This window comes from Macaca fascicularis, chromosome 16 (assembly GCF_037993035.2).
Source record: "Macaca fascicularis isolate 582-1 chromosome 16, T2T-MFA8v1.1".
Taxonomy (NCBI): Eukaryota; Metazoa; Chordata; class Mammalia; order Primates; family Cercopithecidae; genus Macaca; species Macaca fascicularis.
In genome coordinates, this window is record NC_088390.1 from 81141675 (window position 1) to 81168751 (window position 27077).

General features: G+C 52.4%; 2 protein-coding genes across 33 annotated transcripts in view; one reads left to right on the forward strand and one right to left on the reverse strand.

Moving 5' to 3' along the window:
• Positions 1-779: 779 nt before the first annotated feature.
• On the reverse strand, positions 780-6854 carry NAT9 (N-acetyltransferase 9). Of its 18 annotated transcripts, none has more exons than XM_074020362.1 (8): positions 6759-6854; positions 6297-6344; positions 6113-6198; positions 3802-3911; positions 3127-3270; positions 2445-2504; positions 2191-2285; positions 780-2089 (listed from the first exon to the last, which is right to left on the reverse strand). In XM_074020362.1, exons 3-8 carry the CDS (start codon positions 6187-6189, stop codon positions 1955-1957), a joined length of 621 nt encoding a protein of 206 aa, XP_073876463.1. In that variant the 5' UTR covers positions 6190-6198; positions 6297-6344; positions 6759-6854; the 3' UTR covers positions 780-1954. The 18 variants fall into 18 exon arrangements, with proteins under 18 accessions (XP_073876463.1, XP_005584936.2, XP_005584937.2 ...); XM_005584879.4 differs by having other exon boundaries at positions 3802-3914; XM_005584880.4 differs by having other exon boundaries at positions 6755-6854.
• A 130-nt stretch (positions 6855-6984) lies between these two features.
• Positions 6985-27077, forward strand: part of TMEM104 (transmembrane protein 104) — a 78829-nt gene continuing 58736 nt past the window's right edge. For 8 of the 15 annotated variants that reach the window (XR_012426114.1, XM_074020354.1, XM_074020353.1 and 5 more), the window contains exons 1-7: positions 6985-7063; positions 7760-7871; positions 18104-18225; positions 20773-20854; positions 22147-22243; positions 22897-22977; positions 26736-26835. Coding sequence is in view for 12 of the 15 variants with exons in the window: in XM_074020354.1 (XP_073876455.1) it covers positions 7827-7871; positions 18104-18225; positions 20773-20854; positions 22147-22243; positions 22897-22977; positions 26736-26835 (527 nt within the window). In the remaining 3 variants the exon portion in view is untranslated. Of the gene's footprint in view, positions 7064-7722; positions 7872-18103; positions 18226-20772; positions 20855-22146; positions 22244-22896; positions 22978-23181; positions 24878-26735; positions 26836-27077 lie in introns of those variants that run through there. The other 7 variants (XM_045376747.3, XM_074020349.1, XM_074020351.1 and 4 more) reach the window with 4 other exon arrangements.

The window sequence follows — 27077 nt, forward strand, 5'->3', positions numbered from 1 at the left end:
GGTTTGGAATGTAAGGACTTGGCTTTACTCTTTCTGCCTACAGCCAGTGGGTGCAGGATTCCCAGGGGCAGGCTGGGCTGGTGCCAGATCCTCTATCTTATCTGGCCATTGTGACCTGATTGGAGGGCAAGTGTCCAGTGCCAGGGGAAAACAAACCGGTCCACTGAGCCCTGGGACATGCTGTGTGGCTAGGTGGGGTGGAAGGGACTTTTCAAGGGCGAAATGCCCTATCCCCAACAAAAGACCCAGGTCCCTGATACCTTTGGCACCTGAAGCCTGATGTGGAGGTCTGGGAAGGTGGCCTGCAAGAGCTAGGCTGCAGGGCGGAGAAGTTCCAGGCAGGTGCTCAGAAGGAAGGTGCCCCCAGGCTAGTCTCCACCCAACCCAAAGGACACTTCTCAGAAGACAGGCTCTGGGCAGAGGGGAGTGAGTAAAGCAGGAAGATCTGGAATCAGGGAGTGGGCCGTGTCCGCAGACCAGTCACTATCTGGCCATCTGTTCCTTGTTAGAGGAACCATCCAAAACCCTTATCACAACAGCACCCTGTTCAGCTGACCTGTCCCCACCCCACCCTTGCTTCTACCCTTTGACCCCTGACAGATTCCCCCTGACAGGGGTTGTGGAGGGGCCCCTCCCTACCTCATCTGCCAGATGGGGAAGCCCTGGGGGACCTTTGACTCTTCATTAACCTGAAGACTGGTGGAAGGAATGGGTGGCCTGGAGGGAACTCCCATTGCTGAGGTACACGTGGAACGAAGGGAGCCACAGCAAACAACACGTTCATTTTATGATGTTCGTTTTATACTGAGGCATGTTTTCAGTTTCAGTTTTTCACATGCAGTCTGGTGTGAGACTCCAGGATCAAGGGGGTTCGGAGGCCTTAGGCAAGTCACCTTACTTATTTAAGACTGTTTCCCCGCCTGGAAAATACCCTGCAAGCCTCCTGTGGTTGTGTTTTGAAAGCATGCCCGGCCTTTCTTGACAGCCACCCCAGATGATGGCAGGGCATGGAAGACTGTTAGGAGTCAGAGTGCCCCCTTCAGGTGGAGGGAGACTGGGCCAGCTCTACTTTGTGAGCCGTGGGCGCCAGGTAGCCCGGCCACCCTGAGCTTGTGCCTCCACTGCCCCCACGTGGCCAGTCAGGTGCAGCTGCTCCTAGAGGTGCAGGGTGAAGAGCAGATGTGAGAGCACCAGAAGGACATAGCTGATGGCCTGACGCTGTCTTCAGGAGGGCACCCCGAGGGGCCTCTGCTTCCTCAGTGCACCCTGAGCTTCATCAACAGAGGGGTGTTCTCCGGCCACAAGGAGCTGTATCCAACACTAATGCCTTTAAACTCAAGACTGGCTCCAGGAGACAGGAGGAGGGACGCTAGGTTGAGGGGCCAGGCCACACTCTCTCTGGACCACCTGCTGTTCCCGGGTCAAGCTCCCAGGGTCACAGCAGCCTGCTTCTGCAGGACAAGAGGACCAAGCTGCCCTTGAGTAGACATGGAGGCTGGGCCTCCTGGTAGCTCTTGATACAGACTAAATGGGAAAACTAGGAAAGCTGGCCATGCTTGGAGCTTCACTCCCAGCCAGGGCAGCACCTCTGGCCTCCAAGGAGAAAGGTCTCTCCACTCCCATCCATGCTCCAGGTACCCCTGCACCTCCAGCTCCCACCTTCATCCCAACATCTCCCATGGATTCCTGCCCTCCATGCCAGTTTCCTAGAGTCTGGATCTGGCTTTGGCCAGGAGGGGAGAAGAAAACTGGCCCTGGCCCTGGAGTCTGCTCAGCCACACCGCCAGCTGGAGGGAGGCCACAGCAAGCCCCGCCACAGTCTGAAGGGCCCCGAAAGGTGATTCCCAGCCTGGGGCTGGGCCAGGAGCACTCTCCCAGTGCAGGGCTCTGGTCTTTGGAGTGCGTGGGCCCAACACCCTGCTCACAAAGGGTGGCTGCCCACAAGGCCCAGCCATCAGCAGGGCTCTGCCGACCCATCTCTGTAAGGCTTCTCTTCCACGTGGCTGGTCTGCTCCAGAAGCCACTGATGCTCGGACTCACTCACTGTCAGTTGGAGGGTCACTTCCTGAAAAACGCTGCTCGCAGCTACCTACGTGAGCCAGAGAGAACAAAGCCTGCTAAGTTACAGTATTAACACCACCAGGCCCACCACCCAGGTCTAGGTCCCACTCCGCCCAAGGACATCCTTACCTGCTCAAAGTGAAGTTTCTGGAACATCCGGATGCTTGGTTCATTTTCTTGCCCAATTTTAGCCTCAAACTTGGTCAGACCCAGTGTGGTCATTCCTCGCAGATGAGAGAGGGGCAAGTAAGGAGGCGCCTATCCCCACCCCTCCTGTCCCAAGCTGCAGAGGAGGAACCTTCACCTGCCCCCAACCCTCAGACCTGAACAAGGTTCACGTGGGGCCTGGCCACTTCCCGCATTGTCTGCTCACACTTTCTTACCATAAGACAGCATCGCGAGAACGGCCTCAGTGCCAAGGCCCTTACCCCTGCAGCTGGGCTCTAGGAGAAACAACAGGAGTGGCACTGATGCTATGTGCCAGGCTCCAGTGTGGGCACTTGACAGACACCATCTAATTCTCAACAACTCTGAGGTTGCTACTATCATTACCATTCTGCAGACGAGGAAACAAGCACAGAGAAGTGCGAAAGGCCTCACAGCTTGTAGCCCAGCAATTTGACTTCAAAGCTGACTCCTTTACCTCATGGAGTCAGTATGCTGCCTCACGGGGATAGTCAGTAGCCACCTGGGGGAAACTGAGGACCAAGAAGGAGCAGAAACAGGAGGGCCTCCCCCTGTAATATAAGATGCTCCAGAGAAGACCATTTATTTTCTGAGGGTCCCCAAGCCCACCCCAAGTATGGGACTGACCATCCTTGAATATACCCCATACCAAGGGTTAAGTTCACGCCTAAGTACAAGGAGTAAAGTGATGTGCCTGGGGGTGTACCACCAGGCAGAGGGGGGCTAGGTGGGCAGGCTGCCCAGCCAGGCCCTGGGCTCACCAACATGGAGCCTCCCAGTGAGCCCTGTGAGTGCCCACCCTATGCGGCCTCTGCAGGCTCAGGGTCAGCATATCTGACAGCCAAGAGTTGGGGGAAGGCAGGGCTAGGTGAAACAAACCTGCAATCATGACCTCGATCTCCCCCAAGGTGGGGTCTTCTAGATCTGTGAGGAAGAGGTTCACATCTCCCACCATGCAACTCTCTTCGGTGGCGCCTGGCTGGGCCTGCCACTTCTCGGCATCCAGCACAATGAAGGTACACTCTGAGGAGGAGGTGACAGGGCTATCACACACACTTCCCAGAGGAGAGAAGAGAGGATGGTATTCCTACCCAAACCAGAGCACTGCAGACCAGCATCTCTGAGTCTGCCAGGAGAAGAGGGGGTCCCAGAGCTTCCTTCAGCTCATTACAAAACTCCAAATCTGCCTCCTACAGAAAAAGCCTCTCCAACCAGCAACCAAATTCTAAGACAGCAGGGAAGACAGAGGAGCACGGTCACCACACTAGGCTGTGGTGAGGGATGTGAGGGGCAGGGTGGAAATTTACAGCCAGAGCCCCAGATGCTCTACTTTCTCTAAATCCTTCCAAGCCCAACGCAGTGCGTGGGGAAGAGGACAGAAGGGTCAGCCACAGGGACTGGCTTCAGGGGCCTGAGAATACAGGAGTTCCAGCACCTTTCAGGCTTTTCACAAAACTTCTGTAGCCGGGACTGGGAAAGGGAGGGAACCTGGAGACTGACTGTGGATCAGCCCTCCCAGTACCAGGGCTAGGGGGAGTGGGGGGCACTCCTCACTGTCTGCATCTTCCCGCCAGCTGCGCTGCATGGCATACTCCTGCTCCAGGGTCAGCGGCTCTGAGGCTGTCAAACGCTGCAGCTCCTCTGATTTCATCCACTCGTGATACCTGCTGGGACAGAGGGGTGACCTTAGACACGGAGGACTCATTCAGAGGCATATGTCTGACACCTTATAATGTGAGGGTCCAGAACCCCACAGGGCTAACATAGGGCTCAAAGAAGACCCAAAGGGTTATGACTGCTCCTAAGGCAGGGGCCACAGGCACAAGACCCAGAAGCAAGCTAGTCTTACACGAGAACAGCAGGAGGAGTCAGTTCTGTCCAACTTCCTATCCTGTCTCGGATCAGTGCGGAGGAGCAGTCTGAAACCAAACATTCTTCAAATTCCAGAAGGGGAAGTATATGGCAAGCTGACTTCAACAAAGGCGGCTGGACAGATCCCCACAAAGTTAGGGCACCAGGAACCCTCAAACCGAACACTACAAGTAGAGAATACCCAGCTACAGCACCCCTATCCCAATCTACCAGCCATGTGCCAACTGCCCCCACAGGAATCCCATCAGGACTCAGTCCTGGCCTTTAGAATGGTAGATATCACAACTCATCAGCTCAGAGTTTAAGGACAAGCTAACATTAAGTCTCCAAGAACTGAACATAATCCCTGGCACCAGGGAAACATCACTAATTTATGATAAGGTGAAAAGACAATTTCTTTTTCTTACACATTTTAGTTTACATAAAGCAATTCTTTGCTGAAAGGCCAAAAAGAAAGCTGAGAGAAAGAAAGGGAAGAGGATGGGCAGCTCCTTCCAAGGAAGTCACAGTCCCCAGCTTCTGCTATTTTTTTTTTTTTTTTTTTTGAGACGGAGTTTCACTCTTGTTGCCCAGGGATCACAGGCATGTGCCACCACACCCAGCTAATGTTTTTGTATTTTTAGTAGAGACGGGGTTTCTCCATGTTGGTCAGGCTGGTCTCTTTTTTTTTTTTTTTTTCTGAGATGGAGTCTCCATCACCCAGGCTGGAGTGCAGTGGCGCGATCTTGGCTCACTGCAAGCTCCGCCTCCTGGGTTCATGCCATTCTCCTGCCTCAGCCTCCCAAGTATTAGGGACTACAGGTGCCCGCCACCATGCCCAGCTAATTTTTTAATATTTTTAGTAGAGACGTGGTTTCACCGTATTAGCCAGGATGGTCTCAATCTCCTGACCTTGTGATCTGCCCACCTCAGCCTCTCGTGCTGGGATTACAGGCCTGAGCCACTGCGCCCAGCCTTTTTTCTTTTCTTTCTTTTTTTTTTTTTTGAGACAGAGTCTTGCTCTGTTATCCAGGCTGGAGTGCAGTGGTGTGATCTCGGCTCACCACAACCTCCCCCTCCCCAGTACAAGCGATTCTCCTGCCTCACCCTCCCAAGCAGCTGGGATTACAGGTGCCTGCTACCAAGCCCAGCTAAGTTTTTTGAGTTTTCTTAAAGACAGGGTTTCATCATGTTGGCCAGGCTGATCTCGAACTCCTGACCTCGTGATCCAACTGCCTCAGCCTCCCAAAGTGCTGAGATTACAGGAGTGAGACACCCGGCCTTTTTTTTTTTTTTTTTTTTTTGAGACGGAGTCTCGCTCTGTTGCCCAGACTGGAGTGCAGCAGTGTGATCTTGGCTCACTGCAACCTCCGACTCCCTGGTTCAAGCGATTTCTCCTGCCTCAGCCTCCCGAGTAGCTGGGATTACAGGTGCCTGCCACCAAGTCTTGCTAATTTTTTGTATTTTTAATAGAGACGGCGTTTCATCATGTTGACCAGGCTGGTCTCGAACTCCTGGCCTCATAATCCGCCCGCCTCAGCCTCCCAAAGTGCTGGGGTTACAGGTGCCAGCCACTGTGCCGGCTTTTTTTTTTTTTGAGACAGGTTCTTGCTCTGTCACTCAGGCTGGAGTACAGTGGTGCAATCACAGCTCACCGCAGTCTTCAGCTCCTAGGCTCAGGCAATCCTCCCACCTCAGCCTCCCTAGTAGCTGGGACTACAGCTGTGCACCACCATGCCTGACTAATTTTTATATTTTTTGTAGAGACGAGGTCTCGCTATGTTACCCAAGCTGGTCTCGAACTCCTGGGCTCAAGCGATCCTCCTGCCACAGCCTCCCAAAGTCCTGGGATTACAGGCGTGAGCCACGGCACCCAGCCTTTTTTTTCCCCCCTCATATGTAGTTATTTCTCACAACCAATGTTTCTTCTTAGGGGAAATAGCCCTGAGACTGGGGCTGTACCTTACATAGCTCTGGATGCTGCTACGCGCCCTATGTCAAGCAGGAAAGATACCTGGGCACATGCTCCGAGGTGTAGGGTACAAGTACCACCTTCTTCCCCAGCAGCATGGTGTTCTGATTCAACCTCATGGTAGCAGCCTGCATGCAGAGAGGGAGAGCAAAGACTTCAGGACCCTGAATTTCCTCCAACTTTGGGTGGGCGCTCCGGCGTTCCTGCTGGGGCTAAGTTGACTTACGTCATTCTTTCCTTCCAGACACTCCAGAGAATACAGACTCCAAAAATTCTTGCAAGAAAGAGAACCGGGCTGGTTAAGGATAATTAAACAATCTTTGACTTCCACCCCAGGGGGCCACGCCTGGGCTCCGTTTCTGCCGGTTCCTTCCGTCCACTCCCCAGAACTTCGATTCCTCAAACCCAAGCACCAAGTACCAAGCCTTATCTCCAGAGCTCCCATTACTTGCCCCAGTCCAGGGATTCCAACCCAGAGTCAACTTTCAGCCCTGCCTTAAACCTGCTTCCAACCTCACCGTGGCGACCACCCCACGGGGCTCTGCCCACTCCCTCCTCCCCGCCCCCGACCACTTCAGGGTAAGGCGGGCTCAGTCTCAGGCCCTCCCCTTTAAGTGGCGTTCTAGACCACTCTCCTCGACCCTCCAACCACGCGGACCCGGGTACTGCCAAGCTCACACCCACCCACCACCGACGAAGTCGTCCACTGCAGAAGGTGTGATCCACCTCCTCCAACCAGCCACTCTCCCAGGCCCGACCGGCTGCCGCCCCTCCCGCATGCGCGACAGCGCGCCCCGCCCACTTCCGCCATGCTGACGGCAGCCGCCTTGCCCCAATCCCGGTCCCGCCCCCGCGAGACGCCCAGTCAGCGCGCCCGAAGAAGGTGGGCTGCGGGGCGGGCGCATGCGCGGTGCGGACGCTGGTGCGGGACAGCTGGCGCCGGCAGCAGCCTACCGGCGGGAGGTGGTGGCTTCGGAGCTGGCTGTGCTGCAGGTGTCGGGTCGGGTCGGGTCGGGTCGGGTCGGGACGGGCGAGAGAGGACTGGACGGGATGGGATAGGTTGGGGCGGGGCGGGGCTGCATCAGACTCGGGACTCCTCCAGGAGGCAGAGAGAGGGAGAGGCTGGGAGTGGGGCTCTTGAGAAAAGAGGGAGCTTTGAGGGTGGGGAACCCTAAGAGATTAGGTTGGGCCAGGGAGTGGAGGTCCCGTTAAGAAAAGAAGGCCTTAGGGCCTTGAGTGGGGTTGGAGGGGTAATGTAGGAAAGCCCCCAGCTCCCTGCCCTAGGCAGAGGCGGCAGACAGTTCCTTGGGCTCCCCTGTGTGGTAGCGAGCTCCTGGTTCCTGGAATTAAATGGGGATAACCACCCCAGAGCGTGGAAAGGGGGCTCTTGTGGTGAGTGAGACTTAGTGGCTTTAGAGGCCCTTTCAATCACTTGCACTCCGAGCAGCATTGAAAACATCCGTGCTGGGCACAGAGCAGTGCCATGCACAGCAAGGGAAAAGTTAGAAGAAATCGTCCAGATTTCTGTCATCCGGGGTGACCCCTCCCTCGGGGTTGAGTCTTGTGACAGATACTGAGGCCCTAAGTGTCTGTGATAAAAGAACCAGAGGTGGTGGGGGAAGTCTACAAGCCTCCTCCCACCCCTATCTCAGTCCATCCGACAGGTGAACTCCGCTCTTTTGTTTTAAGGAGCTGCAGCAGCCGCCGCCCCTGCACCTAAGGAACCTCGGCTGCCAGCCCTTCCTCACTTTTGGAAATGGCGGGTGAAATTACAGAGACCGGGGAACTCTATTCTTCCTACGTAAGTGTGACTTATAGAACCTTTTGCTCACTGAAGTGTTCCTGGCTTCTAGAAAAGCACACTGCTTCCTGGGGATGGGACTAGTGAGTGCTGCTGCTTGAGCAAACAGTGGTGGAAGCAGGATGGGGGAGTTCCATGGGGCAGCGGCTACATGGCTACTCTGGTGGCTCAGAATGTAAGTCAGATTTATTCTCTTTTTAAGGTGTTTGTCAGAGTGGTCAAACCAAACAAAATCGCCGTGCTGTTTGTAATGTTAATCCTGGGCGAGGTGCGCGCGGTGGCTCACACCTGTAATCCCAGCACTTTTTGAGGCCCAGGTGGGCAGATGTCCTGAGGTCTGGAGTTCAAGACCAGCCTGGCCAACATGGTAAAACCCTGTCTCTACTAAAAATACAAAATTAGCCAGGCATAGTGGCATGTGCCTGTAATCCCAGCTACTCGGGAGGCTGAGGCAGGAGAATCACGTGAACTCGGGAGGCGGAGGTTGCAGTGAGCTGAGATCGAGCCATTGCACTCCAGCCTGGGCAAAAGGAGCGAAACTCCGTCTCAAAAATAAATAAATAATGTTCATCTCCAGGCTACCACTTGCCTGCAGTGCTGCCCTTCAGATGAACAGTGATTGACAGTGTTGACTCTGGGTTTTGCTCATCTCAGTAGTTGGAAACCACTTTGATCTTTACTGAATTTTAAATTGCACAACTTTTATAGTCTTGGATGGCGTAAGAAGCAGCGAAAGCATACAAAGACTTCTTTTTTTTTTTTTTTTTTTTTTTTTTTTTTTTTTTTTTGAGACGGAGACTCACTCTGTCGCCCAAGCTGGAGTGCAGTGGCGCAATCTCGGCTCACTGCAAGCTCCGCCTCCCGGGTTCACGCCATTCTCCTGCCTCAGCCTCCCGAGTAGCTGGGACTACAGGCGCCCGCCACTGCGCCCGGCTAATTTTTTCTATTTTTAGTAGAGACAGGGTTTCACTGTGGTCTCGATCTCCTGACCTTGTGATCCGCCAGCCTCGGCCTCCCAAAGTGCTGGGATTACAGGCGTGAGCCACCGCGCCCGGCCCAGCATACAAAGACTTCTAATTACAGTTTGGTGGACTCTGCAATTAGAACAGCTAGCATGATTGATTTCACTGTCTTAGGTCTGTGTTGCCTCTCGCTGCCCCCAACACATACTCAATTTCTCTTCTCTATGTAACGTATAATTGGTCATAGTTGTTACATCACAGGGCCATCTTGTCTGGATAAGTAGCCAGAGGGTTGGAATAATCAGATGGTTGACTCAGGTTGTTACCAACTATCCCAGGCAAAAGCAGCACTGCCCTAAGTAGCAAGAGTCTTCTTTCTAGAACTTGACCTGCCTTCAACAGCTGCCCTGCCTTGTACATAGCTTCCTAGCCTGGGGATCCCTGGTCTTTTTCTGCTAGCTTCACAGACTAGCATTGTGGTGTGATGGACAAGGAAGTGTCTCCACAAGGAAGTGTCTTAGAGATACTTCCTTCACAGCTGGAAGAAAGCCTTCCTGATTCCAGAGTCTTCCTATTGGGCCTGTGCCATTCATGTGTGGCAGTAAAGGAACCTTCTTCACCCTTCACCTCTGTAATTTCTCAGGGGAAGTGTTTTTTTGTTTTGTTTTTTTGTTTTTTGTTTTTTGTTTTTGAGACAGAGTCTCGCTCTGTCGCCCAGGCTGGAGTGCAGTGGCGCGATCTCGGCTCACTGCAAGCTCCGCCTCCCGGGTTCACGCCATTCTCCTGCCTCAGCCTCCCGAGTAGCTGGGACTACAGGCACCGCCACCACGCCCGGCTAGTTTTTTTGTATTTTTAGTAGAGACGGGGTTTCACCGTGTTAGCCAGGATGGTCTCTATCTCCTGACCTCGTGATCCACCCGTTTCGGCCTCCCAAAGTGCTGGGATTACAGGCTTGAGCCACCGCGCCTGGCCTTTTTTTTTTTTTTTTTTTTTTTTTGAGACGGAGTCTTGCTCTGTCGCCCAAGCTGGAGTGCAGTGGCGCGATCCTGGCTCACTGCAAGCTCCGCCTCCTGGGTTCACGCCATTCTCCTGCCCCAGCCTCCCGAGTAGCTGGGACTACAGGCGCCCGCCACTGCGCCCGGCTCATTTTTTGTATTTTTAGTAGAGACGGGGTTTCACCGTGGTCTCGATCTCCTGACCTTGTGATCCGCCCGCCTCGGCCTCCCAAAGTGCTGGGATTACAGGCGTGAGCCACCGCGCCCGGCTCTTTTTTTTTTTTTTTAAAGACAGAGTTTCACTCTGGTTGCCCAGGCTAGAGTGCAATGGCGCAATCTCGGCTCACTGCCTCCGCCTCCTGGGTTCAAGCGATTCTCCTGCCCCAGCCTCTCAAGTAGCTGGGACTACAGGCTTGCACCACCACGCCTGGCTAACTTTTTGTATTTAGTAGAGACAGGGTTTCACCATGTTGGTCATGCTGGTCTTGAATTCCTGACCTCAGGTGATCCACCTGCCTTGTCCTCCCAAAGTGCTAGGATTACAGCTGTGCGCCACTGCACCCAGCCTCTCAGGGGAAGTCTTTCATGAACCCTGGAATGGAATGAATAGTGTCCCTCTCATTTGTGGAATTATGTAACAGCTCTCAGCCTCCTGCTGTCAGCGACGAAATCTCCATGCTGTCTATTAATATAAAAGTCACCACAGTTCCTGCTTTTTCTTACAACATCTGTAAACTTAAAGATAAGGAAATGAGTCATCCCTGTAACTAAGTTTTGTAAGGAAAACACTTTGATATGTCCCCATTTCTTGTATGTCCAGTTGTTTAAGGGGTCCTTTCACAGGTCACGTGCCCACAGGAAATCAGGAAGTTAGGCCCGCAAGCTTCAGTGCCCTCTGCCCCTTTTTGTTCTCCATCTCCTATGTGTTTTATTTCGTTCAGGGTCTTTGTTGCCCAGAGGGCCAGCTCTGGGCATTGGCCATAAACAAGTGCTTGTGTTCTTTTATCCTGCTGGTGAAGAGAGATGTAGGGAGGAGGTGGGGTGGGGTGGGGATGATGTGGCATCAAACAGGAGGTATAGTGGTCAGTGTTCTGAGGGGAGAAGACGCCTGCTTCCTAAGGGTTCCTTCACTCCCCCATCCTGGAACAATTCTTGGTCCTCTGTAAGACCAGAAGAGTTTGTTGTCACTGAGCTCAGATAAGCTGTGGAACTAACTTGCTGCTGATGCTGCTCTGACTACCCCTGCAAGCCCCAGCTCAAGACAATGTGAACAGAACTCTGCTCTGGCTGCCTTGGGAAACCAAGAAACGGGGCATGTAATTCATACATGTGCTTCAGCCCATGGTCATTTACAAGACAAAGCGTCTCCTTAGTTCTTTATTGCCCATTCATTTTGAGTTCTTTTCCCCTTCAGGAGTTCCAAGGATGTTCGCTTTAGCTTGAATTATTCTGCCTAAAATATTTGTAACAAGTAGATGAGCCACCTAGGTGGCTCAGATGTCCCACTCTCTCAAGGATAGTGCTGAACACAAGAACATGGTTCAGACAGGTACATGTCCCCGTAAGGGATCTCAGGACAGGCATGTCTGTTTCTCCATTTATGAGGACCAGGAGTGACACAGAACTGAAGTGGTTGTCGTGTGATCAAAATACAGGATGCCGTAGGTCACGCCCGACAGAAGGGTCAGCCACTGAGGGTGCCTCTGCCTGCTGGTTCCTGCTCAAGATTGTTGTGGTTGCTTTCGAAGGAGAGAGTGCTTGTTTCACACCCTGAAATCCTAGTCATTGCTTCCGCATCTTTGCTGCCTTCTGTTTCCTTTGACAACTGTCAGAGGGGAAGCTGTGGAAAGATACTGGTGACGTCTGCCCCATGCAGGTCATGAGTGAGGCTGCTGGGTGGAGGTGAGGCATGTGGGATGCTGCACTGAGCTCTCTAGAGCATAGGAGAGCAGGCCAGCAGTCCCAAGGAGCGGTGCCTGTGCCTCCTCCAGTGCAGCCACAGAGGAAGAGGTGAGAATTGGAGGTAACTCAGTTTAGGACGCATGTATTGGTCTTCATTATCGAGACTGCAGTAGAGCCTGTTCCTCAGCTTTCTGCCACTACTTCCCAGAGTCTGGCCCACAGAACCGTCCCACGACCAACAGAAGAGAAGGTCTCCCTTCTCTTCCTTCCCCACAACCCCTCCTGACCCAGCCAGTGGCTCAGCCCAGATTTGCTTCCTGCCTCTATGTCTGCTCCTTGTGATTGGCCCTCACTGATTACCTTTACAGAAGGTAAAGAGGATTGAATGCTTACCAGGACTGCCGCAGTCCTCAGAAAGCAGAGAAGTCCTACATTACCCTGTAGGATTCCCTGAGCGCCCACTAAACACACAGGGCTTGCTTTGGAACTGAAAAAATTGCAACAAAGCAAGACAACTGCAGTTACCCATTTCTGCTCTCAGCTGTAGTTTCTCTCTTCATTCATTTCTTTGTAAAGTTCTTAAAGGTCCATAAGTTTCTTTTGGGAGCATGCTTATTTCGTTGTACCTCTACAGCAGTGGTTGTCAACTAGTGGTGATTCTGCCCCTCAGAGGACAGTAGGCAGTGTCTAGAGGCATTTTTGATTGTCAGGACACTAATGGTTGGAGAGAGGTTGTTACTGGCACCTAGTGGACAAAGGCCAGGGATGTTACTAAACATCCTACAATGCACAGGACAGGCCCCTATCATGAAAAAAGACCTGGCCCCCAAATTTCCACAGGGCCCAAGCTGAGAAACCCTGATCCACAAGAGACCTTTGACTTTTACATCCCAAGACCTTTAAGCTTCCCTGAATTTACAAATGCCTCTTCTACTGTTTAGTTTCCCCATAAAACTTTTGCCCAAGAACCATTGCTTTCTTTGTTTTTCTTAAGACAGGGTCTCACTCTGTCACCCAGTGAGCAATTACAGCTCACTGCAGCCTTGACTTCTGGGCTCAGGCGATTTTCCCATCTCAGTCTTCCAAGTAGCTGGGACTACAGGCGCTTGCCACCATCCCTGGCTAATATTTCTTATTTTTTGTAGAGGCAGAGTCTTGCTACATTTCCTAGGCTGGTCTCAAACTGCTGGACTCAAGCCATCCTCCCACCTCAGGAGTGCTGGGATCACAGGCATGAGCCACCATACCTCGCCTAGAACTATCACTTTCTTTTTTTTTTTTTTTTTTGAGACGGAGTCTCGCTCTGTCCCCCAGGCTGGAGTGCAGTGGCCGGATCTCAGCTCACTGCAAGCTCCGCCTCCCGGGTTTACGCCATTCTCCAGCCTCAGCCTCCCGAGTAGCTGGAACTACAGGCGCCCGCCACCTCGCCCGGCTAGTTTTTTTTTGTATTTCTTAATAGAGACGGGGTTTCACCGTGTTAGCCAGGATGGTCTCGATCTCCTGACCTCGTGATCCGCCCGTCTCGGCCTCCCAAAGTGCTGGGATTACAGGCTTGAGCCACCGCGCCCGGCCAGAACTATCACTTTCTTATGCCTCTTTGCTTTCTCTTTGCTTCCATTATGGGAAATCTTTCTCCATAAAGAAATAAGGTTTTTATCCCTTTGTAAGTATTACTGCTTACAGAAGTGATAAGCAGAGCACAGAGCTGCAGGGAGGGCAGATGTTAGGTTGTCTGCTGGGGTCTGTTCTGTTAGTGCCCTGCTCCAAATGCTCCAAAACATCCAACCCCCGTCCCATCCCAAAGGGCTCTGCGCAGTCTGACTGCAGCCTCTTCCAGCCCTGCCCCTGCCCAGCTTACTGTGCTTCAGCCACACAGGCCTTCTGAAAGCTCCTCCAGCCTACCTGCCTCTTTCCCACTGTAGGCCTCTGGACTGGGAAGTCTCTCCCTCGTCTGTTGCCTGGGCAGCACCTTCTCATCCTCCATCTCCCTTCCTGGGGTATCCACTGTTTCCAGTGCTTTCCCACTGTGTCTTCTCACAGCGCCCTGATTCTTTGCTTCATAACGCCTCTCTCAAGCTGAAACCGTAGTTGTTTTCTTCCCAGGCTGGAGTGCAGTGGCATGATCTCAGCTCACTACAACCTCTGCCTCCTGGGTTCAAGTGATTCTCATGCCTCAGCCTCCTGAGTAGCTGGGATTACAGGCGTGCACCATCATGCCCGGCTAATTTTTTGTATTTTAGTAGAGATGGAGTTTTGCCATGTTGCCCAGGCTAGTCTCGAACTCCTCAGCTGAGGCAATATGCCCACCTCAAAGTGCTAGGATCACAGGTGTAAGCCACCGCCCCTGGCCTGTAGTTGTTTTCTTGTTTTTTTTTTTTTTTTGTTTGTTTTTTTTGAGACGGAGTCTGGCTCTGTTGCCCAGGCTGGAGTGCAGTGGCTGGATCTCAGCTCACTGCAAGCCCCGCCTCCCGGGTTCACGCCATTCTCCTGCCTCAGCCTCCCGAGTAGCTGGGAGTACAGGCGCCCGCCACCTCGCCCAGCTAATTTTTTTTGTATTTTAGTAGAGATGGGGTTTCACCGTGTTAGCCAGGATGGTCTCGATCTCCTGACCTCGTGATCCGCCCGTCTTGGCCTCCCAAAGTGCTGGGATTACAGGCTTGAGCCACCGCGCCCGGCCAGTTGTTTTCTTGTTGTCTGTCTCCTCCTTAGAATGTAGCCCCATGAGTTCAAGGGCCATATCTATCTGGTTTATTATCATCCTCAGTTCCAAGCACAGGGCCCAGTCTGTAGAAGGCTCTTGTTGGTTGTTGAATAAATGAACAGAACTGAACTAGCTAGATGACCCATTCCCACCCTTGTACACACGAGCATGAAAGTGCCAGTGATTGAAACTAACCTCAGCAAAAGTAAACATGAGTTAGTTATAGACATTCACAGTTACTGTGAAAAGCCAGAACTTCCCATTCAGAAGACCAGCAGTGGGCTGTGTGTTCCCTGTCTCGCCCAGCTTCTGCCCTCAAAATTATTCTAGCAGCACCACTCTGAGCCAGGACTCCCAGAGGGGAATCATATCATGATGATGATGTGACCCAAGCAAGGCAGTAGGAAGATGATTCAAACTTGTTTTCATCCTTCTGGGATTTGTCTGTGGGATCAGATTGAGGTTGCGGACTGGGCGCAGTGGCTCACTCCTGTAATCCCAGCACTTTGGGAAGCCGAGGCGGGTGGATCACCTGAGGTCAGGGGTTAGAGACCAGCCCGGCCAACATGGCGAAATGCTGTCTCTACTAAAATTACAAAACTTAGCCAGACATGGTGGTGGGTGCCTGTAATCCCAGCTACTCCAGAGGCTGAGGCAGGAGAATCGCTTGAATTTGGGAGGCGGAGGTTGCAGTGAGCCAAGATCACACCACTGCACTCCAACCTGGGCAACAGAGCAAGACTCCGTCTCAAAAAATAAAAATTGAAATTGTGATGTCCAAAACTGGATGATGAAGACTCTCAGCCTCACATCAGAGATAACCCAAGCAGGGTCCAATGCAATCAGCTGGGTGTTCCCATCTCCAGCCTGTGTGCCAGGCACCCTGAGAAATGCAGAAAGAAGTGAGACACAGCCCACAGTCACAGTGAGCTTCATGTTTAGTAACACAGAAAAGAGAAATATGCCAATATCTGAAACCCAAGAGAGGGCAAAAGAAGTGTTATTGCCACAAGGATTCAAAGGCGGGAGGCAGGACAACTTTGGGAGCCTGGGAAGGACTTTGTGGTAGAAGTTGCATTAGAGGCCGGGCGCGGTGGCTCACGCCTGTAATCCCAGCACTTTGGGAAGCCGAGGCGGGCGGATCATGAGGTCAGGAGATCGAGACCATCCTGGCTAACACAGTGAAACCCCGTCTCTACTAAAAATACAAAAAACTAGCCGGGCGTGGTGGCGGGCGCCTGTAGTCCCAGCTACTCGGGAGGCTGAGGCAGGAGAATGACGTGAACCCGGGAGGCGGAGCTTGCAGTGAGCACTCCAGCCTGGGCAACAGAGCGAGACTCAGTCTCAAAAAAAAAAAAAAGGCCGGGCACGGTGGCTCAAGCCTGTAATCCCAGCATTCTGGGAGGCCGAGGCGGGCGGATCACGAGGTCAGGAGATCAAGACCATCCTGGCTAACACGGTGGAACCCCGTCTCTACTAAAAAAAATACAAAAAACTAGCCGGGCGAGGTGGCGGGCGCCTGTAGTTCCAGCTACTCCGGAGGCTGAGGCAGGAGAATGGCGTAAACCCGGGAGGCGGAGCTTGCAGTGAGCTGAGATCCAGCCACTGCACTCCAGGAGTCTCAAAAAAAAAAAAAAAAAAAAAAAAAAAAGAAGTTGCATTGGAATGGGCCCTGAAGGCTGGGTAGGAGTTGAGGGGCTGGGGAGGTGGCACGAGAGGGCTTTGGTCCTGTGCCAGGTATTCACGTACTGCAGGCAGAGAGCTTTCCTCTCCACAGGGTGCCCTCCCTTATGTCCTGCTCTCAAATGTCCAGTTAGCACCTGCTGGGAAGCCTGTCTTTTCTAACCACTGCCCAGCCCCTCCTTCCCCCAGCCAATAGCCCCAAGGCGGGAGTTGGCCATCTCTATTTCTTCATGCTTTTTTTTTTTTTTTTTTTTTTTGAGATAGAATCTCGCTCTGTCGTCACCCAGTCTGGAGTGCAGCGGCGCGATCTTGGCTCACTGCAACCTCCACCTCCCAGGTTCAAGCAATTCTCCTGCTTCAGCCTCCTGAGTAGCTGGGATTACAGGCACACACCACGGCCCGGCTAATTTTTGTATTTTCAGTAGAGACAGGGTTTCACCATGTTGGATAGGCTGGTCTCAAACTCCTGACCTTGTGATCCACCCGCCTCAGCCTCCCAAAGTGCTGGGATTACAGGAGTGAGCCACTGCACCCGTCCTCTTCATGCTTTAAAAAAAAACATAATTGACTGAGTCTGGGAGAATGGGCAGCAATTTGTGTGTTTCTGATCACAAATTCAGCATGTGGCTATCTCAGAAAACTTTTAAAATAAAGAAAAGCGCATCTTTCTAAGAACAGGAGGAGAAAATGAGAAACGAGTGAGCATTCCCAGAGATGGGGTGTTTGTCTTTTTTAATGATCAGAAACAGGTGGTAAAGCCTACGGTAAGTCGCCCAATTTAGCAGAGTACAGGAAGACCAGTTAGGAGTCTACTGCACCAGTCCAGGCCAGAAAGACTCATTTGAATTGTAAATAAGGATAGGAGCCAGAGTTAGCCACCAAAGAAGTTCCAGAAATAAAGTCACTAGGACTGCGATCTGGGGGGGAAGGAAGGAGGATGGGGCTACTAATGGGGTGTCTAGGTGTAGGTGACTAGCAGGCAGCTGGACTTGAGGTCTGCAGAAAGGTTGATACTAAGAGAAATACACGAGGAAAGGAGGCGTGTGCTTGGTGGAGCCTGCTGATTGCACCAGTAAAGGAAGCAGATGATGCCAAAATAAGGGTGGGCTTCTGGGAGGGAGGATTGGCAGGGGAGGAGGCTGGGGGATTGGAGAGCGTCACAGAAGGGTAGGGGCTTGGGTCAGACAGGAAGTTCACGGTTCAGATCTTGGAAAGGGAATCATTGTAAACTGTGGGTTGGTTTAAAAACCTGAAGTCAGTGACCTGAGAAATCACCCTGAAGTTGGGTGGGCAAGCAGGGAGGGAAGAATGGGGAGTGGCTGCTAATGGAAATGGGTTTTTTTGGGGGGTGATAAAATGAAATTAGCTGGTGGTGCTGGTCACACAACCTTGTGAATGTTACTAAAACCCACTGATGTATGTACTTTAAATGGGTGGATTTTATGGTGTGTGAATTATATCTCAAATTTATTAAAGAAAACCTGAAGTTGATACGGGGAGGGGGTGGAGAAAGGGAAGCATGAATATCCATGTCCCAAAGGACAATGGCAAGGACCTTGAGCCCACATGCTTAGTGGTCTTGGAAAAGTGGGTGTTTCTTCGAGGTCAGCATTATGCGCTCACCTTCATGCCAGGTACCCCGCCTGTGGTGCTCTGACCCCAGGAAGCCTACAGCCTGGTTGAGCAGAGTGCTAGCATCTGCGATGCAGCTTTAGGAGGGGACGGCAGTGATGACAGTAGGAATAGAGATGAAACTGAACCCCAGGGCTTGAGTCATCCACGTATTCATGTTTGGTTAACAGGCTCTATGGTTGCAAGGCCTGGCTCCTTAGACCCCGGGTGTAATTCTCCTGTCCTGCCTCCTTCCCTGTCTAAAGTCTGGCCTTCTGGCCTCCACAGCGGTGCCATCACTAGGGTCATTCCTTGGGAACTGTTAAGGGGAGATGTTGATTAAGTTCTGGGCTTGAATGTCGCCTCTGTCGGTTCCAGGTTGGGCTGGTGTACATGTTTAACCTCATCGTGGGCACGGGTGCACTCACCATGCCCAAGGCCTTCGCCACCGCCGGGTGGCTCGTCAGCCTCGTCCTGCTGGTGTTCCTGGGCTTCATGAGGTGAGAGGCAGTGGGGGCTTTCCCACAGGGGCCAGGAGTGGAGCAGGAGGCAGTCGGCCCAGGAAGCCCGAACATGAGGGCACTGAGGGGTGGGAAGACCTGTCTACCCCGTCTCTAGCTCGGTGAGTCCCTGCCAGGGTAGTCAGAGAGGAGACAGTAGTCACAGAGGCCTCCTGGTGGCTTGTGTTAGTGGAGCGGTTACACAGCCCTGGTCAGATAAAAACCTGGACGTCCACTAGGCTTTGGAATGTTTCATATGATGCTGGCCTATTTCTTCCCTGGCAGATTTACCTCCCCTGCTATTAAATGTATGCTTTATTAACATTACCATCAAGTTTTGCCATCTGAGAAAATACCACCCAGCCACAGAAAAAGAATCTAACAAACATTTAAGGTGATATGGGAAATCAGTTTGGAATTTAGAATTTACTTAAGGTAATTCACAAATTAGGTGATAAACACACGCCTGGGTGCATGATCAAGCATGGCACTCGCCTGTTGTGTACCTCCCCAGGTCTTTAGGGACGCCTACTCCTTGAGCCAGGTGTGTGGGCCTCACCAGCCGGTGCTTCAGGGAGGGTGGGTTCCACCTGTGGCTCTTCTCAGGATTCCCACACACGTGGGGACGGGACGGGTCTGAAGTCGTCAGCAAGTGCCCCAGGCCAGGAAGGGATTTAGGACTAGGCACTTCCATCCTCAACCAGGTAGGAATCCACAAACTGCAAAAAAGAGATGGGAAGGAGCACCTGGAAATACCTCCCCTGAGAGAAGCGACCCCCGACCTGTGCACCAAGCACCCTTCGGGGTACTGAGGGAGCCTCACCAACAACAATCTCTGCCTGTGCAGACTTGACTTTATTTTGTGGGGAGACAGACAGTGAGCAGTGAGGATAATAAATGGGTAAATTGAAGAGTGAGCTGGAAGGCAGTGAGTGCTGTGGAAAGAGGAAGGCATAGCAGGGCAAGGGGACTAAGATGCCGGGTGAAGCAGGGTTAGGGAGGGCTGCATCTAAGTGAGGATCTGAATGGGGAGGGGGTGGGTGCTGGTGGAAGGATGAGACGGAGCTTAGTAGTTGGAGCAAACTAAGACGTACAAGAAGCTGAATGGGATAGGAAAGCACCCATGGTTTTCAGTTTCTTCATGCATTTCTTTTGGGGAGTTTTAAGAGTGAATCTTGGGGTTCATTATCTACTGTGAGCCCTGGCAGCCAAGAGCTCTAGAAGTCTTTGTCCTTACATGACTCTGCTGTCCCCTTTAAAGGACCTTCAGCACAGGCAGCCATCGAATGGGAAGTGTTCATTAGGGGCTCCCAGGCAGGGGGCGCCACACCCCGCTCCTTGCTCAACCCATTTGTGTTTGAACGTGATCAATGAGTTGGCCTTCCGCAACCATGAGAAGTCTCTTTATGCCTTAATTAAGATTGATTTTAATTTCACTTCCAAAAAGAAGGGTAAATCTAAAGCCCTTAAAATGGTCACTTAGGCAAGATAATGAGAAACCTTTCTTGGAGATGCTGAGGCAGTTGGAATGGGGGTTTCAAAGCTGGCTGCTCCCCGAGAGTGGGAGTGAGTGTGGGTTTAACTGATGTGGGGCCAAGCGACTCCTCTGCCTCCTGCCACCTGACCTCGGGGCGAGCAGTCAGCCCCCCATCCCTTGTCAATACTCAGGGAGGGGCAGGGGTGAGTCTGATGGCAGAGCTGTCCTGGCCTCAAGAAAGCAGGAGATGAGTGTTCGTCCCACGCTGTTCCATGGCAGAGATGGATCCATACCTCAGGTTTTATTAGCAGGAAGGCAGCCCACTTCTGTATTCTCCGTTAACAAAAGCATTCATGCATTCCAGCTGTCATCTAGGTCTCAAGTTTCTTTAAGAGGAAAAGAAAAGATGATTTTTCCAATCTAGTCTGACTTCTCGGCAAGCATCTGATGCCACCTCCCAATCTCCCTTTCGAATTGGTCCGTAGAAGTGCAAGCTTATTTTAATATTAGCCAGATTATTTGGAAAGTAAAAAGTACTGCCAAAGAAAAAAGGGATGGATTCCGGAGCCGAGTGCCCATTTCCAATTATCCATGCCTGTGCTCCTTCCATTAGTGTATGTAATTGGGAGGTGACCATTTGCCTGTGTCCTTGCAAGGTGAGGTGAAAGCTGCCTGCTGTCCTTCCAGAAGCTGGGGGGACCCTTTGTGAGGCAGCCTCCCCTCACTGAGAGCATCCTTTGGCATCTGTCCCCCACAGCCCCTCCTGGGTGTGCAGCACAGCTTGTCCCAGCGTTGCTTCTGCCCCCAGCTCCCTCTCTCCTTTGGGTAGTTTCCCTCCCATCACTCAGCTCACGCCCCTCTCTCTCGTGCACCGGAAATACGTTCTCACCTTAGACAGCAACATCAAAGCACGCACACCTTTTTACCAGGTAAAGCCCATCTCTAGGGAACAGCTCTCAGGAAAGAAAATGGTCCGGGCTGGTGGGTCTGGTCTTACAATGGTGTCTCCCTTCTCTCTGTCTCCTCCAACCTCCTGTCTGCCTTTGGTGCTGGGCACTTGGACCCCTCAGCTTCGTGACCACCACCTTTGTGATAGAGGCCATGGCCGCAGCCAACGCGCAGCTCCGCTGGAAGAGGATGGAGAACCTCAAGGTGTGTGTGTCTCTGGGCTATGCCTCTGTTCCACCAGCTACCCAACAGGCGGTCTCAGCAGCCCATTCTTTTCCTCTCAGTGCACGGCAGGCTCTGTCCACAGCACTGCTCCCGGACCCCAGTCCCAGAGCTGAAGCTTAATAGCCACCTAAAGCTTAAAGCACAGATGGAGCCTCTGCCACTTTCCTGTCTCAGCCTCAGGCCCTCCTACCCCCACCCGCACCCAGCTCAGCTGTTTGAAAGCTTTGTACCCAGGAACTGTGCTGTTTCTTCTTCCGGAGTGAGTCTCCACCACCTCTAATGGGGCAGCATAGCTGTGCTGAGAGCTTCCTAATCAGATACAGATACCCTGCAGAAAGAACACGGGGGCCAGTGCGGTGGCTCACACCTGTAATCCCAGCACTTTGGGAGGCCGAGGCAGACGGATCACTTGAAGTCAGGAGTTCAAGATCAGCCTGGCCAACATGGTGAAACCTCATCTCTACTAAAAATACAAAAGTTAGCCAGGCATGATGATGTGTGCCTGTAATCCCAGCTACTCAGGAGGCTGAGGCACAAGAATTGCATGAATTGGGAGATGAAGGTTGCAGTGAGCTGAGATTGCGCCACTGCACTCCATCCTGGGCGACAGAGTGAGACGGTATGGAGTGGCAAGTGTCTCAAAAAGAAAAAAGGCACAGTGGCTCATGCCTATAATCCCAGCACTTTGGGAGGCCGAGGTAGGTGGATCACCCAAGGTCAGGAATTCAAGACCAGCCTGACCAACATGGTGAAACCCCATCTCTACTAAAAATACAAAAATTAGCTGGCCGTGGTGGCAAGTGCTTGTAATCCTAGCTACTCGGGAGTCTAAGGCTGGAGAACCACTTGAACCTGGGAGGCAGAGGTTGCAGTGAGTTGAGATCGTGCCATTGCACTCCAGCCTGGGCGACAAGAGCAAAACTTCATCTCAAAAGAAAAAAAAAATAAGAACAAATGAAGCAGGTTCACCATTGTCCCAGGGCTTTTCTGTAGAGTTCCGTGCTTTTTTTTTTTTCTTTTTCTCTTTTTTTTTTTTTCTTTTGAGACAGGGTGTTCACTCTGTCACCCAGCCTGGAGTGCAGTGTTGCAATCACGGCTCACTGCAGCCTCGATCTCATAGGCTCAGGTGATCCTCCCATCTCAGCCTCCCAGGTAGCTGGGACTACAGGCACATGACACCACACCTGGCTAACATTTTGTATTTTTTTGATGTGCTCTTTTGTTTTCCTTTGTTTTTCTCCCTCCTCCTCATCCATCCTACCGCCTCCCAGGAGGAGGAAGATGACGACTCCTCCACAGCCTCAGACAGCGATGTTCTCATCCGGGACAACTACGAGCGGGCAGAGAAACGGCCCATCCTGTCTGTGCGTAAGTCTTGGGGTCCTCACGGGTCCGCACTTCCCTCTGGGCCACAGGGTTCCCTTTCTTCGTGGAGAGGCCCTGGGGAGTCTCCCCACAGACTCTGGCATTTCCTGCCCCTGGTTTCTGATGCAGGCCCTGTGGTAGACTCAAAAGATCACAGGGTTTCAGTCCTGGGCACAGGCCTGGCCCCTGCTGGCTTAGCCACTACTCAGATTTGCTGCTTGGTGAGTTCCTTGACCTCTGCACCTCAGTTTCCCCCCACCCCCCTTCCTGTTGCTGAGATGATTAAATGCCTGGTTCCTTGCCTGGTGCACCCTGGAAGCTTGAGTAAATGTCGTTCTGTGGCATCTCTTCCTCCTCCTGCCCTGTGCCCTCATGTTCATATATGCCCCTGCCTTGCTGTCTCCTTCCTGGTCGGCTGGGTTGGGCTCCAATGCCTGCCCTCCCTTTCACCCCAGCAGGAACATCTCTGAATTCCCTTTTAAAAAAAAAAAAAAAGACTGTTAAACCATGTCAAGCAGGAAACATTAGGAAAAGTTTTCTCGAGTTTGGACACTTGGGGATTTCACGGTTTAAATAATTCAGTGAGGTCCACACCACCCTCCGAAGCTCTCCCCGTGAAGAACCACTTCCTCTTTGTTGTTCTTTTGGCTCCACAGAGAAACGTGGATCTCCCAACCCATTTGAAATCACAGACCGGGTGGAAATGGGACAAATGGCCTCCATGTTCTTCAATAAAGGTAGAAGTTCTTTTGGGGGTGGGGTGTGGGGAAATGGGGAGCTGGTGCTTCCCTGCAGACCTGCGCCCTTGTAATGAGGGCTCCACCCTGACAGCCAGACCATGGGGCAGAGCAGGTGGTAGAGCTGCTCCCTCAGCACCTGGAAGCCACCTTGCTGACCTGTTTTCCTCGATTCCTCCCTCTCTGTGGGCATTAAAAACAAAGAGGCAGCTTCTTTAGTGGAAGTCAAGAACCCAAGGAAGCTACTCCAGCAGAGGTCAGGAACCCCAGGCAGCTACTCCAGCGGAGGTCAGGAGCCCCAGGCAGCTACTCCAGCAGAGGTCAGGAGCCCCAGGCAGCTACTCCAGCGGAGGTCAGGAGCCCCAGGCAGCTGCTCCAGCGGAGGTCAGGAGCCCCAGGCAGCTACTCCAGCGGAGGTCAGGAGCCCCAGGCAGCTACTCCAGCGGAGGTCAGGAGCCCCAGGCAGCTACTCCAGCGGAGGTCGGGAGCCCCAGGCAGCTGCTCCAGTGGAGGTCAGGAACCTGAGGCAGCTACAAAAGAAGCTTTTTCCTTTTCCTGCAAAGGAAGCTGATGGAGGCCACTGATGGTTTTGCACCTCCTGCTTGATTGCCTCTGACCTTGCCCTCTTCTGGCCGATTCTGTCTAGAATAACACCTTCTGACAGCGATGGGATCTGCTACACGCACGCCTGGGTCTGGTTTCCCAGTGGCCGGCAGAGGGCGCCAGGAGCCCACACCCAGGCTTGCCAAGTGAGACCGGAGCCCTAAAGTGTGCTGGTGAATCTGCTCCTTCCTGGGATCTGGCTACAACCATAAGGGAGCCACCCAACTCTGGGGTTGAGTTGTTGGGTGTTCCAGCGACATCTTATGTCTCATGGCAAATCTGGTTCTTTTGGAATATGAGCTATTTAAGAGTTTAGTGGCCGGGCACGGTGGCTTATGCCTATAATCCCAGCACTTTGGGAGGCGGGCGGATCACTTGAGACCAGGAGTTGGAGACCAGTCTGGCCAACATGGTGAAACCCCATCTCAAGTGAAAATATGAAAGTTAGCTGGGCGTGGTGGTGCACACCTGTGGTCCCAGCCACGCCGGAGGCTGAGGCACAAGAATCACTTGAACCCGGGAGGCGGAGGTGGCAGTGAGCCAGGATCACACCACTGCACTCCAGCCTGGGCTGCAGCGTAAGACCTGGTCTCAAAAAAAAAAAAAAAAAGAAAAGAAAAGAAAAAAGAGTTTAGTTTTCAATGCCCAGACCTGTTTATTTCCATTTCATTGAGAGTCACATTCTCAGTTCATCCTTCCCCTTGCAACTGTCTTAGAAGATTTTCTGCCCCTTTGTCAAAGCCCCATTTGTCGAGTGGGCTGCCCTACCAGTTCTTTCTAGTCTTAAATGTGACTGCACTTAACTTAGAGCCGGGGGGGACTGTAGGAACTAGAATCTCCTTGACTGCTTTTAGGACATTAAGCATTTAGTTTGTCATTGGCGAAGCAATGTGATTATCAGCCAAAGGCAGCCCTAGGGCCTGGTTCACCCTCCCTGCTGGACCGGCCTCACAGAGGGTTTTCAGAATTCAGCAAAACCAACTGGTCAGGTTCAGCCCACATCTGTGCTTCTCCTTTGTTCCATTTCTATCCCTCCCGTCTCACCAGCCTGAGCAAGCATAAGCGTTTCCTCCTGGCAGCCACGCAAAGTCCCCTTCCAAATGCAAGCTTTAAAATAAAGTGCACATTGGAAGGAAGACGCATGCCTTTTAAACCTCCTTTCTCATTTTCGGGTTCTGCAATCTGCCCTGATTTCTGTAAGAATTCTGGGAACCAGCAGTTTTGCCTTTTTTCCCCCCACCACAGACTAGACTCTTAATTTGCCCAAATCTAATGGAAAATAAAGACGTTTGTCTGAGACCAGCCTCACACTTAGAGGGAGTCTCCTTCTCTACCCCAGAGTTTCTCCAGCTCAGTCCTGTTGATGTTTGGGCTGGGGAATGCCTCGCTGTGGGCCTGTTCTGTGCGTGGTAGGGTGCTGAGCAGCATCCCTGGCCTCTGCCTGCTAGTTGCCAGTAGCACCTCCTACTTATGACAGTCAAAACTGTCCTCAGACATTGTCACATGTTCCCAGTAAGGTCTGGGAGGCAAAATCACCCCAGCTGAAAACCTCCGCTCTGCTCCGTTCATGAGTCACAGGCTGCCAGATTGTCATCTTCTCCCTTGGTGGGGCTGCCTCCTCTATAGGAGGCTCCCTTAGAGTCCCAGCTCATTTCTTGTCATCAGAAATGCGGGCCTGGCCATTGATGTCTTCTCAGGAAGTTCATTGATCCCTTATTTTGTGTCTAGTAATGAAGTTTATTGACCAGGGAGGGCCAATGGCAGTTTGTAAACAGAGCCAGAGTCCATTGGCAGGTGGAGGAAAGGCTGGGAGTGGGGTGGGGGACAATGTGTCCCCTCAGAGCAGAAAGCAAGCTGGAGTGCAGGCTGTACCTGGAGCCCGGGCCTGAGTGACAGGCTAACCCCAGAGGCCACTAAGCTTGGACATCAGGCTATCTGACATGTCAGGGAAGGACATGCCATATTCAAGAAGTGGGTGCTGAGGCCTCCTGGGTCCCCTTGAGGATCACGTTTTCTTAGTCTTTTCCCCGCCAGACTCCTAGGAACAGAGCTGACCTCACATGGCCCAGGAGTAACATGTCCTAGGCTTTCCCTTGGGGACCCTGCAGGCTTTTCTGAGCCACCAGGATTAAAAAGGAACTGTCACTTCATTTTTCTTTATGTTCTCAGAGAAACCAGCAGCTTGAGACCAGTGACATCAAAAACGTGAGCCTCAGTCTGAGCAAGGGTGGAGACTGGTTGTCTGGGCAGTAACCCTTAGGTCGTAGGGCCCTGCCACTCTTTTCAGAGCCATTGCACCTGGCTTTTCTATCTGGAATCATTTATGGAAGATGGCCCAGGTGGGATTCTTATCCTCACAAGTTAGGAGACGTTCACGGACTTGCCGGGGTCCTGAAACAAGTCTGATGGGATTAGGACTAGAGCCCTGTGTTCCCAGCTTCTCGTTCAGCCTCCTGCAGGAGTGGGAGGGGACAAATGTCGCCTCTGCAGTGGGTGTGTCAGTGTCACGCACTATCACTGCTGTCCCTTGGGAGTGCTTCCCGTAAGAAGGAAATGGGCCTGTGTTGAGCACCATCTCCCCAGCACACCAGACCACCACGTGCTTGGGATCAGTCAGATTCAGAATGAGGCACTTGGCCTTTGGAAATCCAGGGCTTTTTGCCCTTTGGATCCCAGCTTCAGAGAGCTGGGCTATTTTCTGTCAACTTCTCTTTGCTTCAACTCTTTTAGTAGCAATCTCTTGTCTTAGAGCCCGGTGTTGGCTGACACCAGAGGGGGCCACCAGCCCTGATGCACCCCGGGGGTCAGGCTCCTGACTCGGGGCATCTCTCCTCCCTCCTCACTCCCTGGCCACGCCAAGCCTCACACTCATCGTGCACCTATCTGGCTTCAAAATCTCTCTGAGCCTCCCAGCCTTGTTGAGTCCTCTCAGGTGAGAGTCATGAGCCGATCTGTCTCTCGTCAGCATCACAGTGTAGCCAGCCAGAAAAAGAAATAGGACTTTGGGGTCATTTTTCCACTTTTTGTAGAAAGTTAACAGCTCAGAGAACTGAAAGCTATGAAAGAGGTAGAGATTTAGTCAAAAAAAAAAAAAAAACAAACAAACATGCAGACATCTCTTTGTAGCTGCCTGACTGATGGCTGTGTTCTTTCAGTGGGGGTCAACTTGTTCTATTTCTGCATCATCGTTTACCTGTATGGGGACCTTGCCATCTATGCTGCTGCCGTGCCCTTCTCCCTCATGCAGGTGACCTGGTGAGTACCCTCCTGATCCCCAGGCTGGCAGTAGCCAAAGGGGCTTCCTCGGCCAGTCAGAGCAGAGCGTCCAGGGGAGAAGCACCATGCCAAGTGAGTTCATTGCATCTAGGGAATGCAGATGCCCAGGCCCTTTTCTGCACAGACCACAGCCAGCCATGCTGTCTGTCCTTAGCTCATGTCACTGTCCCCTTCCCTGCCCCACTAGGTTCCCACCAAGGGCTCCTGAGTCATTGGGAAGT

Bases quoted from the DNA above. Each gene is read 5' to 3' on its own strand.
- NAT9 (XM_065531952.1), bottom strand. From the start codon at position 6,204: ATGCAGGCTGCTACCATGAGGTTGAATCAGAACACCATGCTGCTGGGG. The intron at 3,271-3,801 runs GTGAGGAGTGCC...CCTCCTCCTCAG, and splicing joins CTGGCGGGAAGATGCAGACA to AGTGTACCTTCATTGTGCTG. The intron at 2,090-2,190 runs GTAAGGATGTCC...TGGCTCACGTAG, and splicing joins AGAAACTTCACTTTGAGCAG to GTAGCTGCGAGCAGCGTTTT.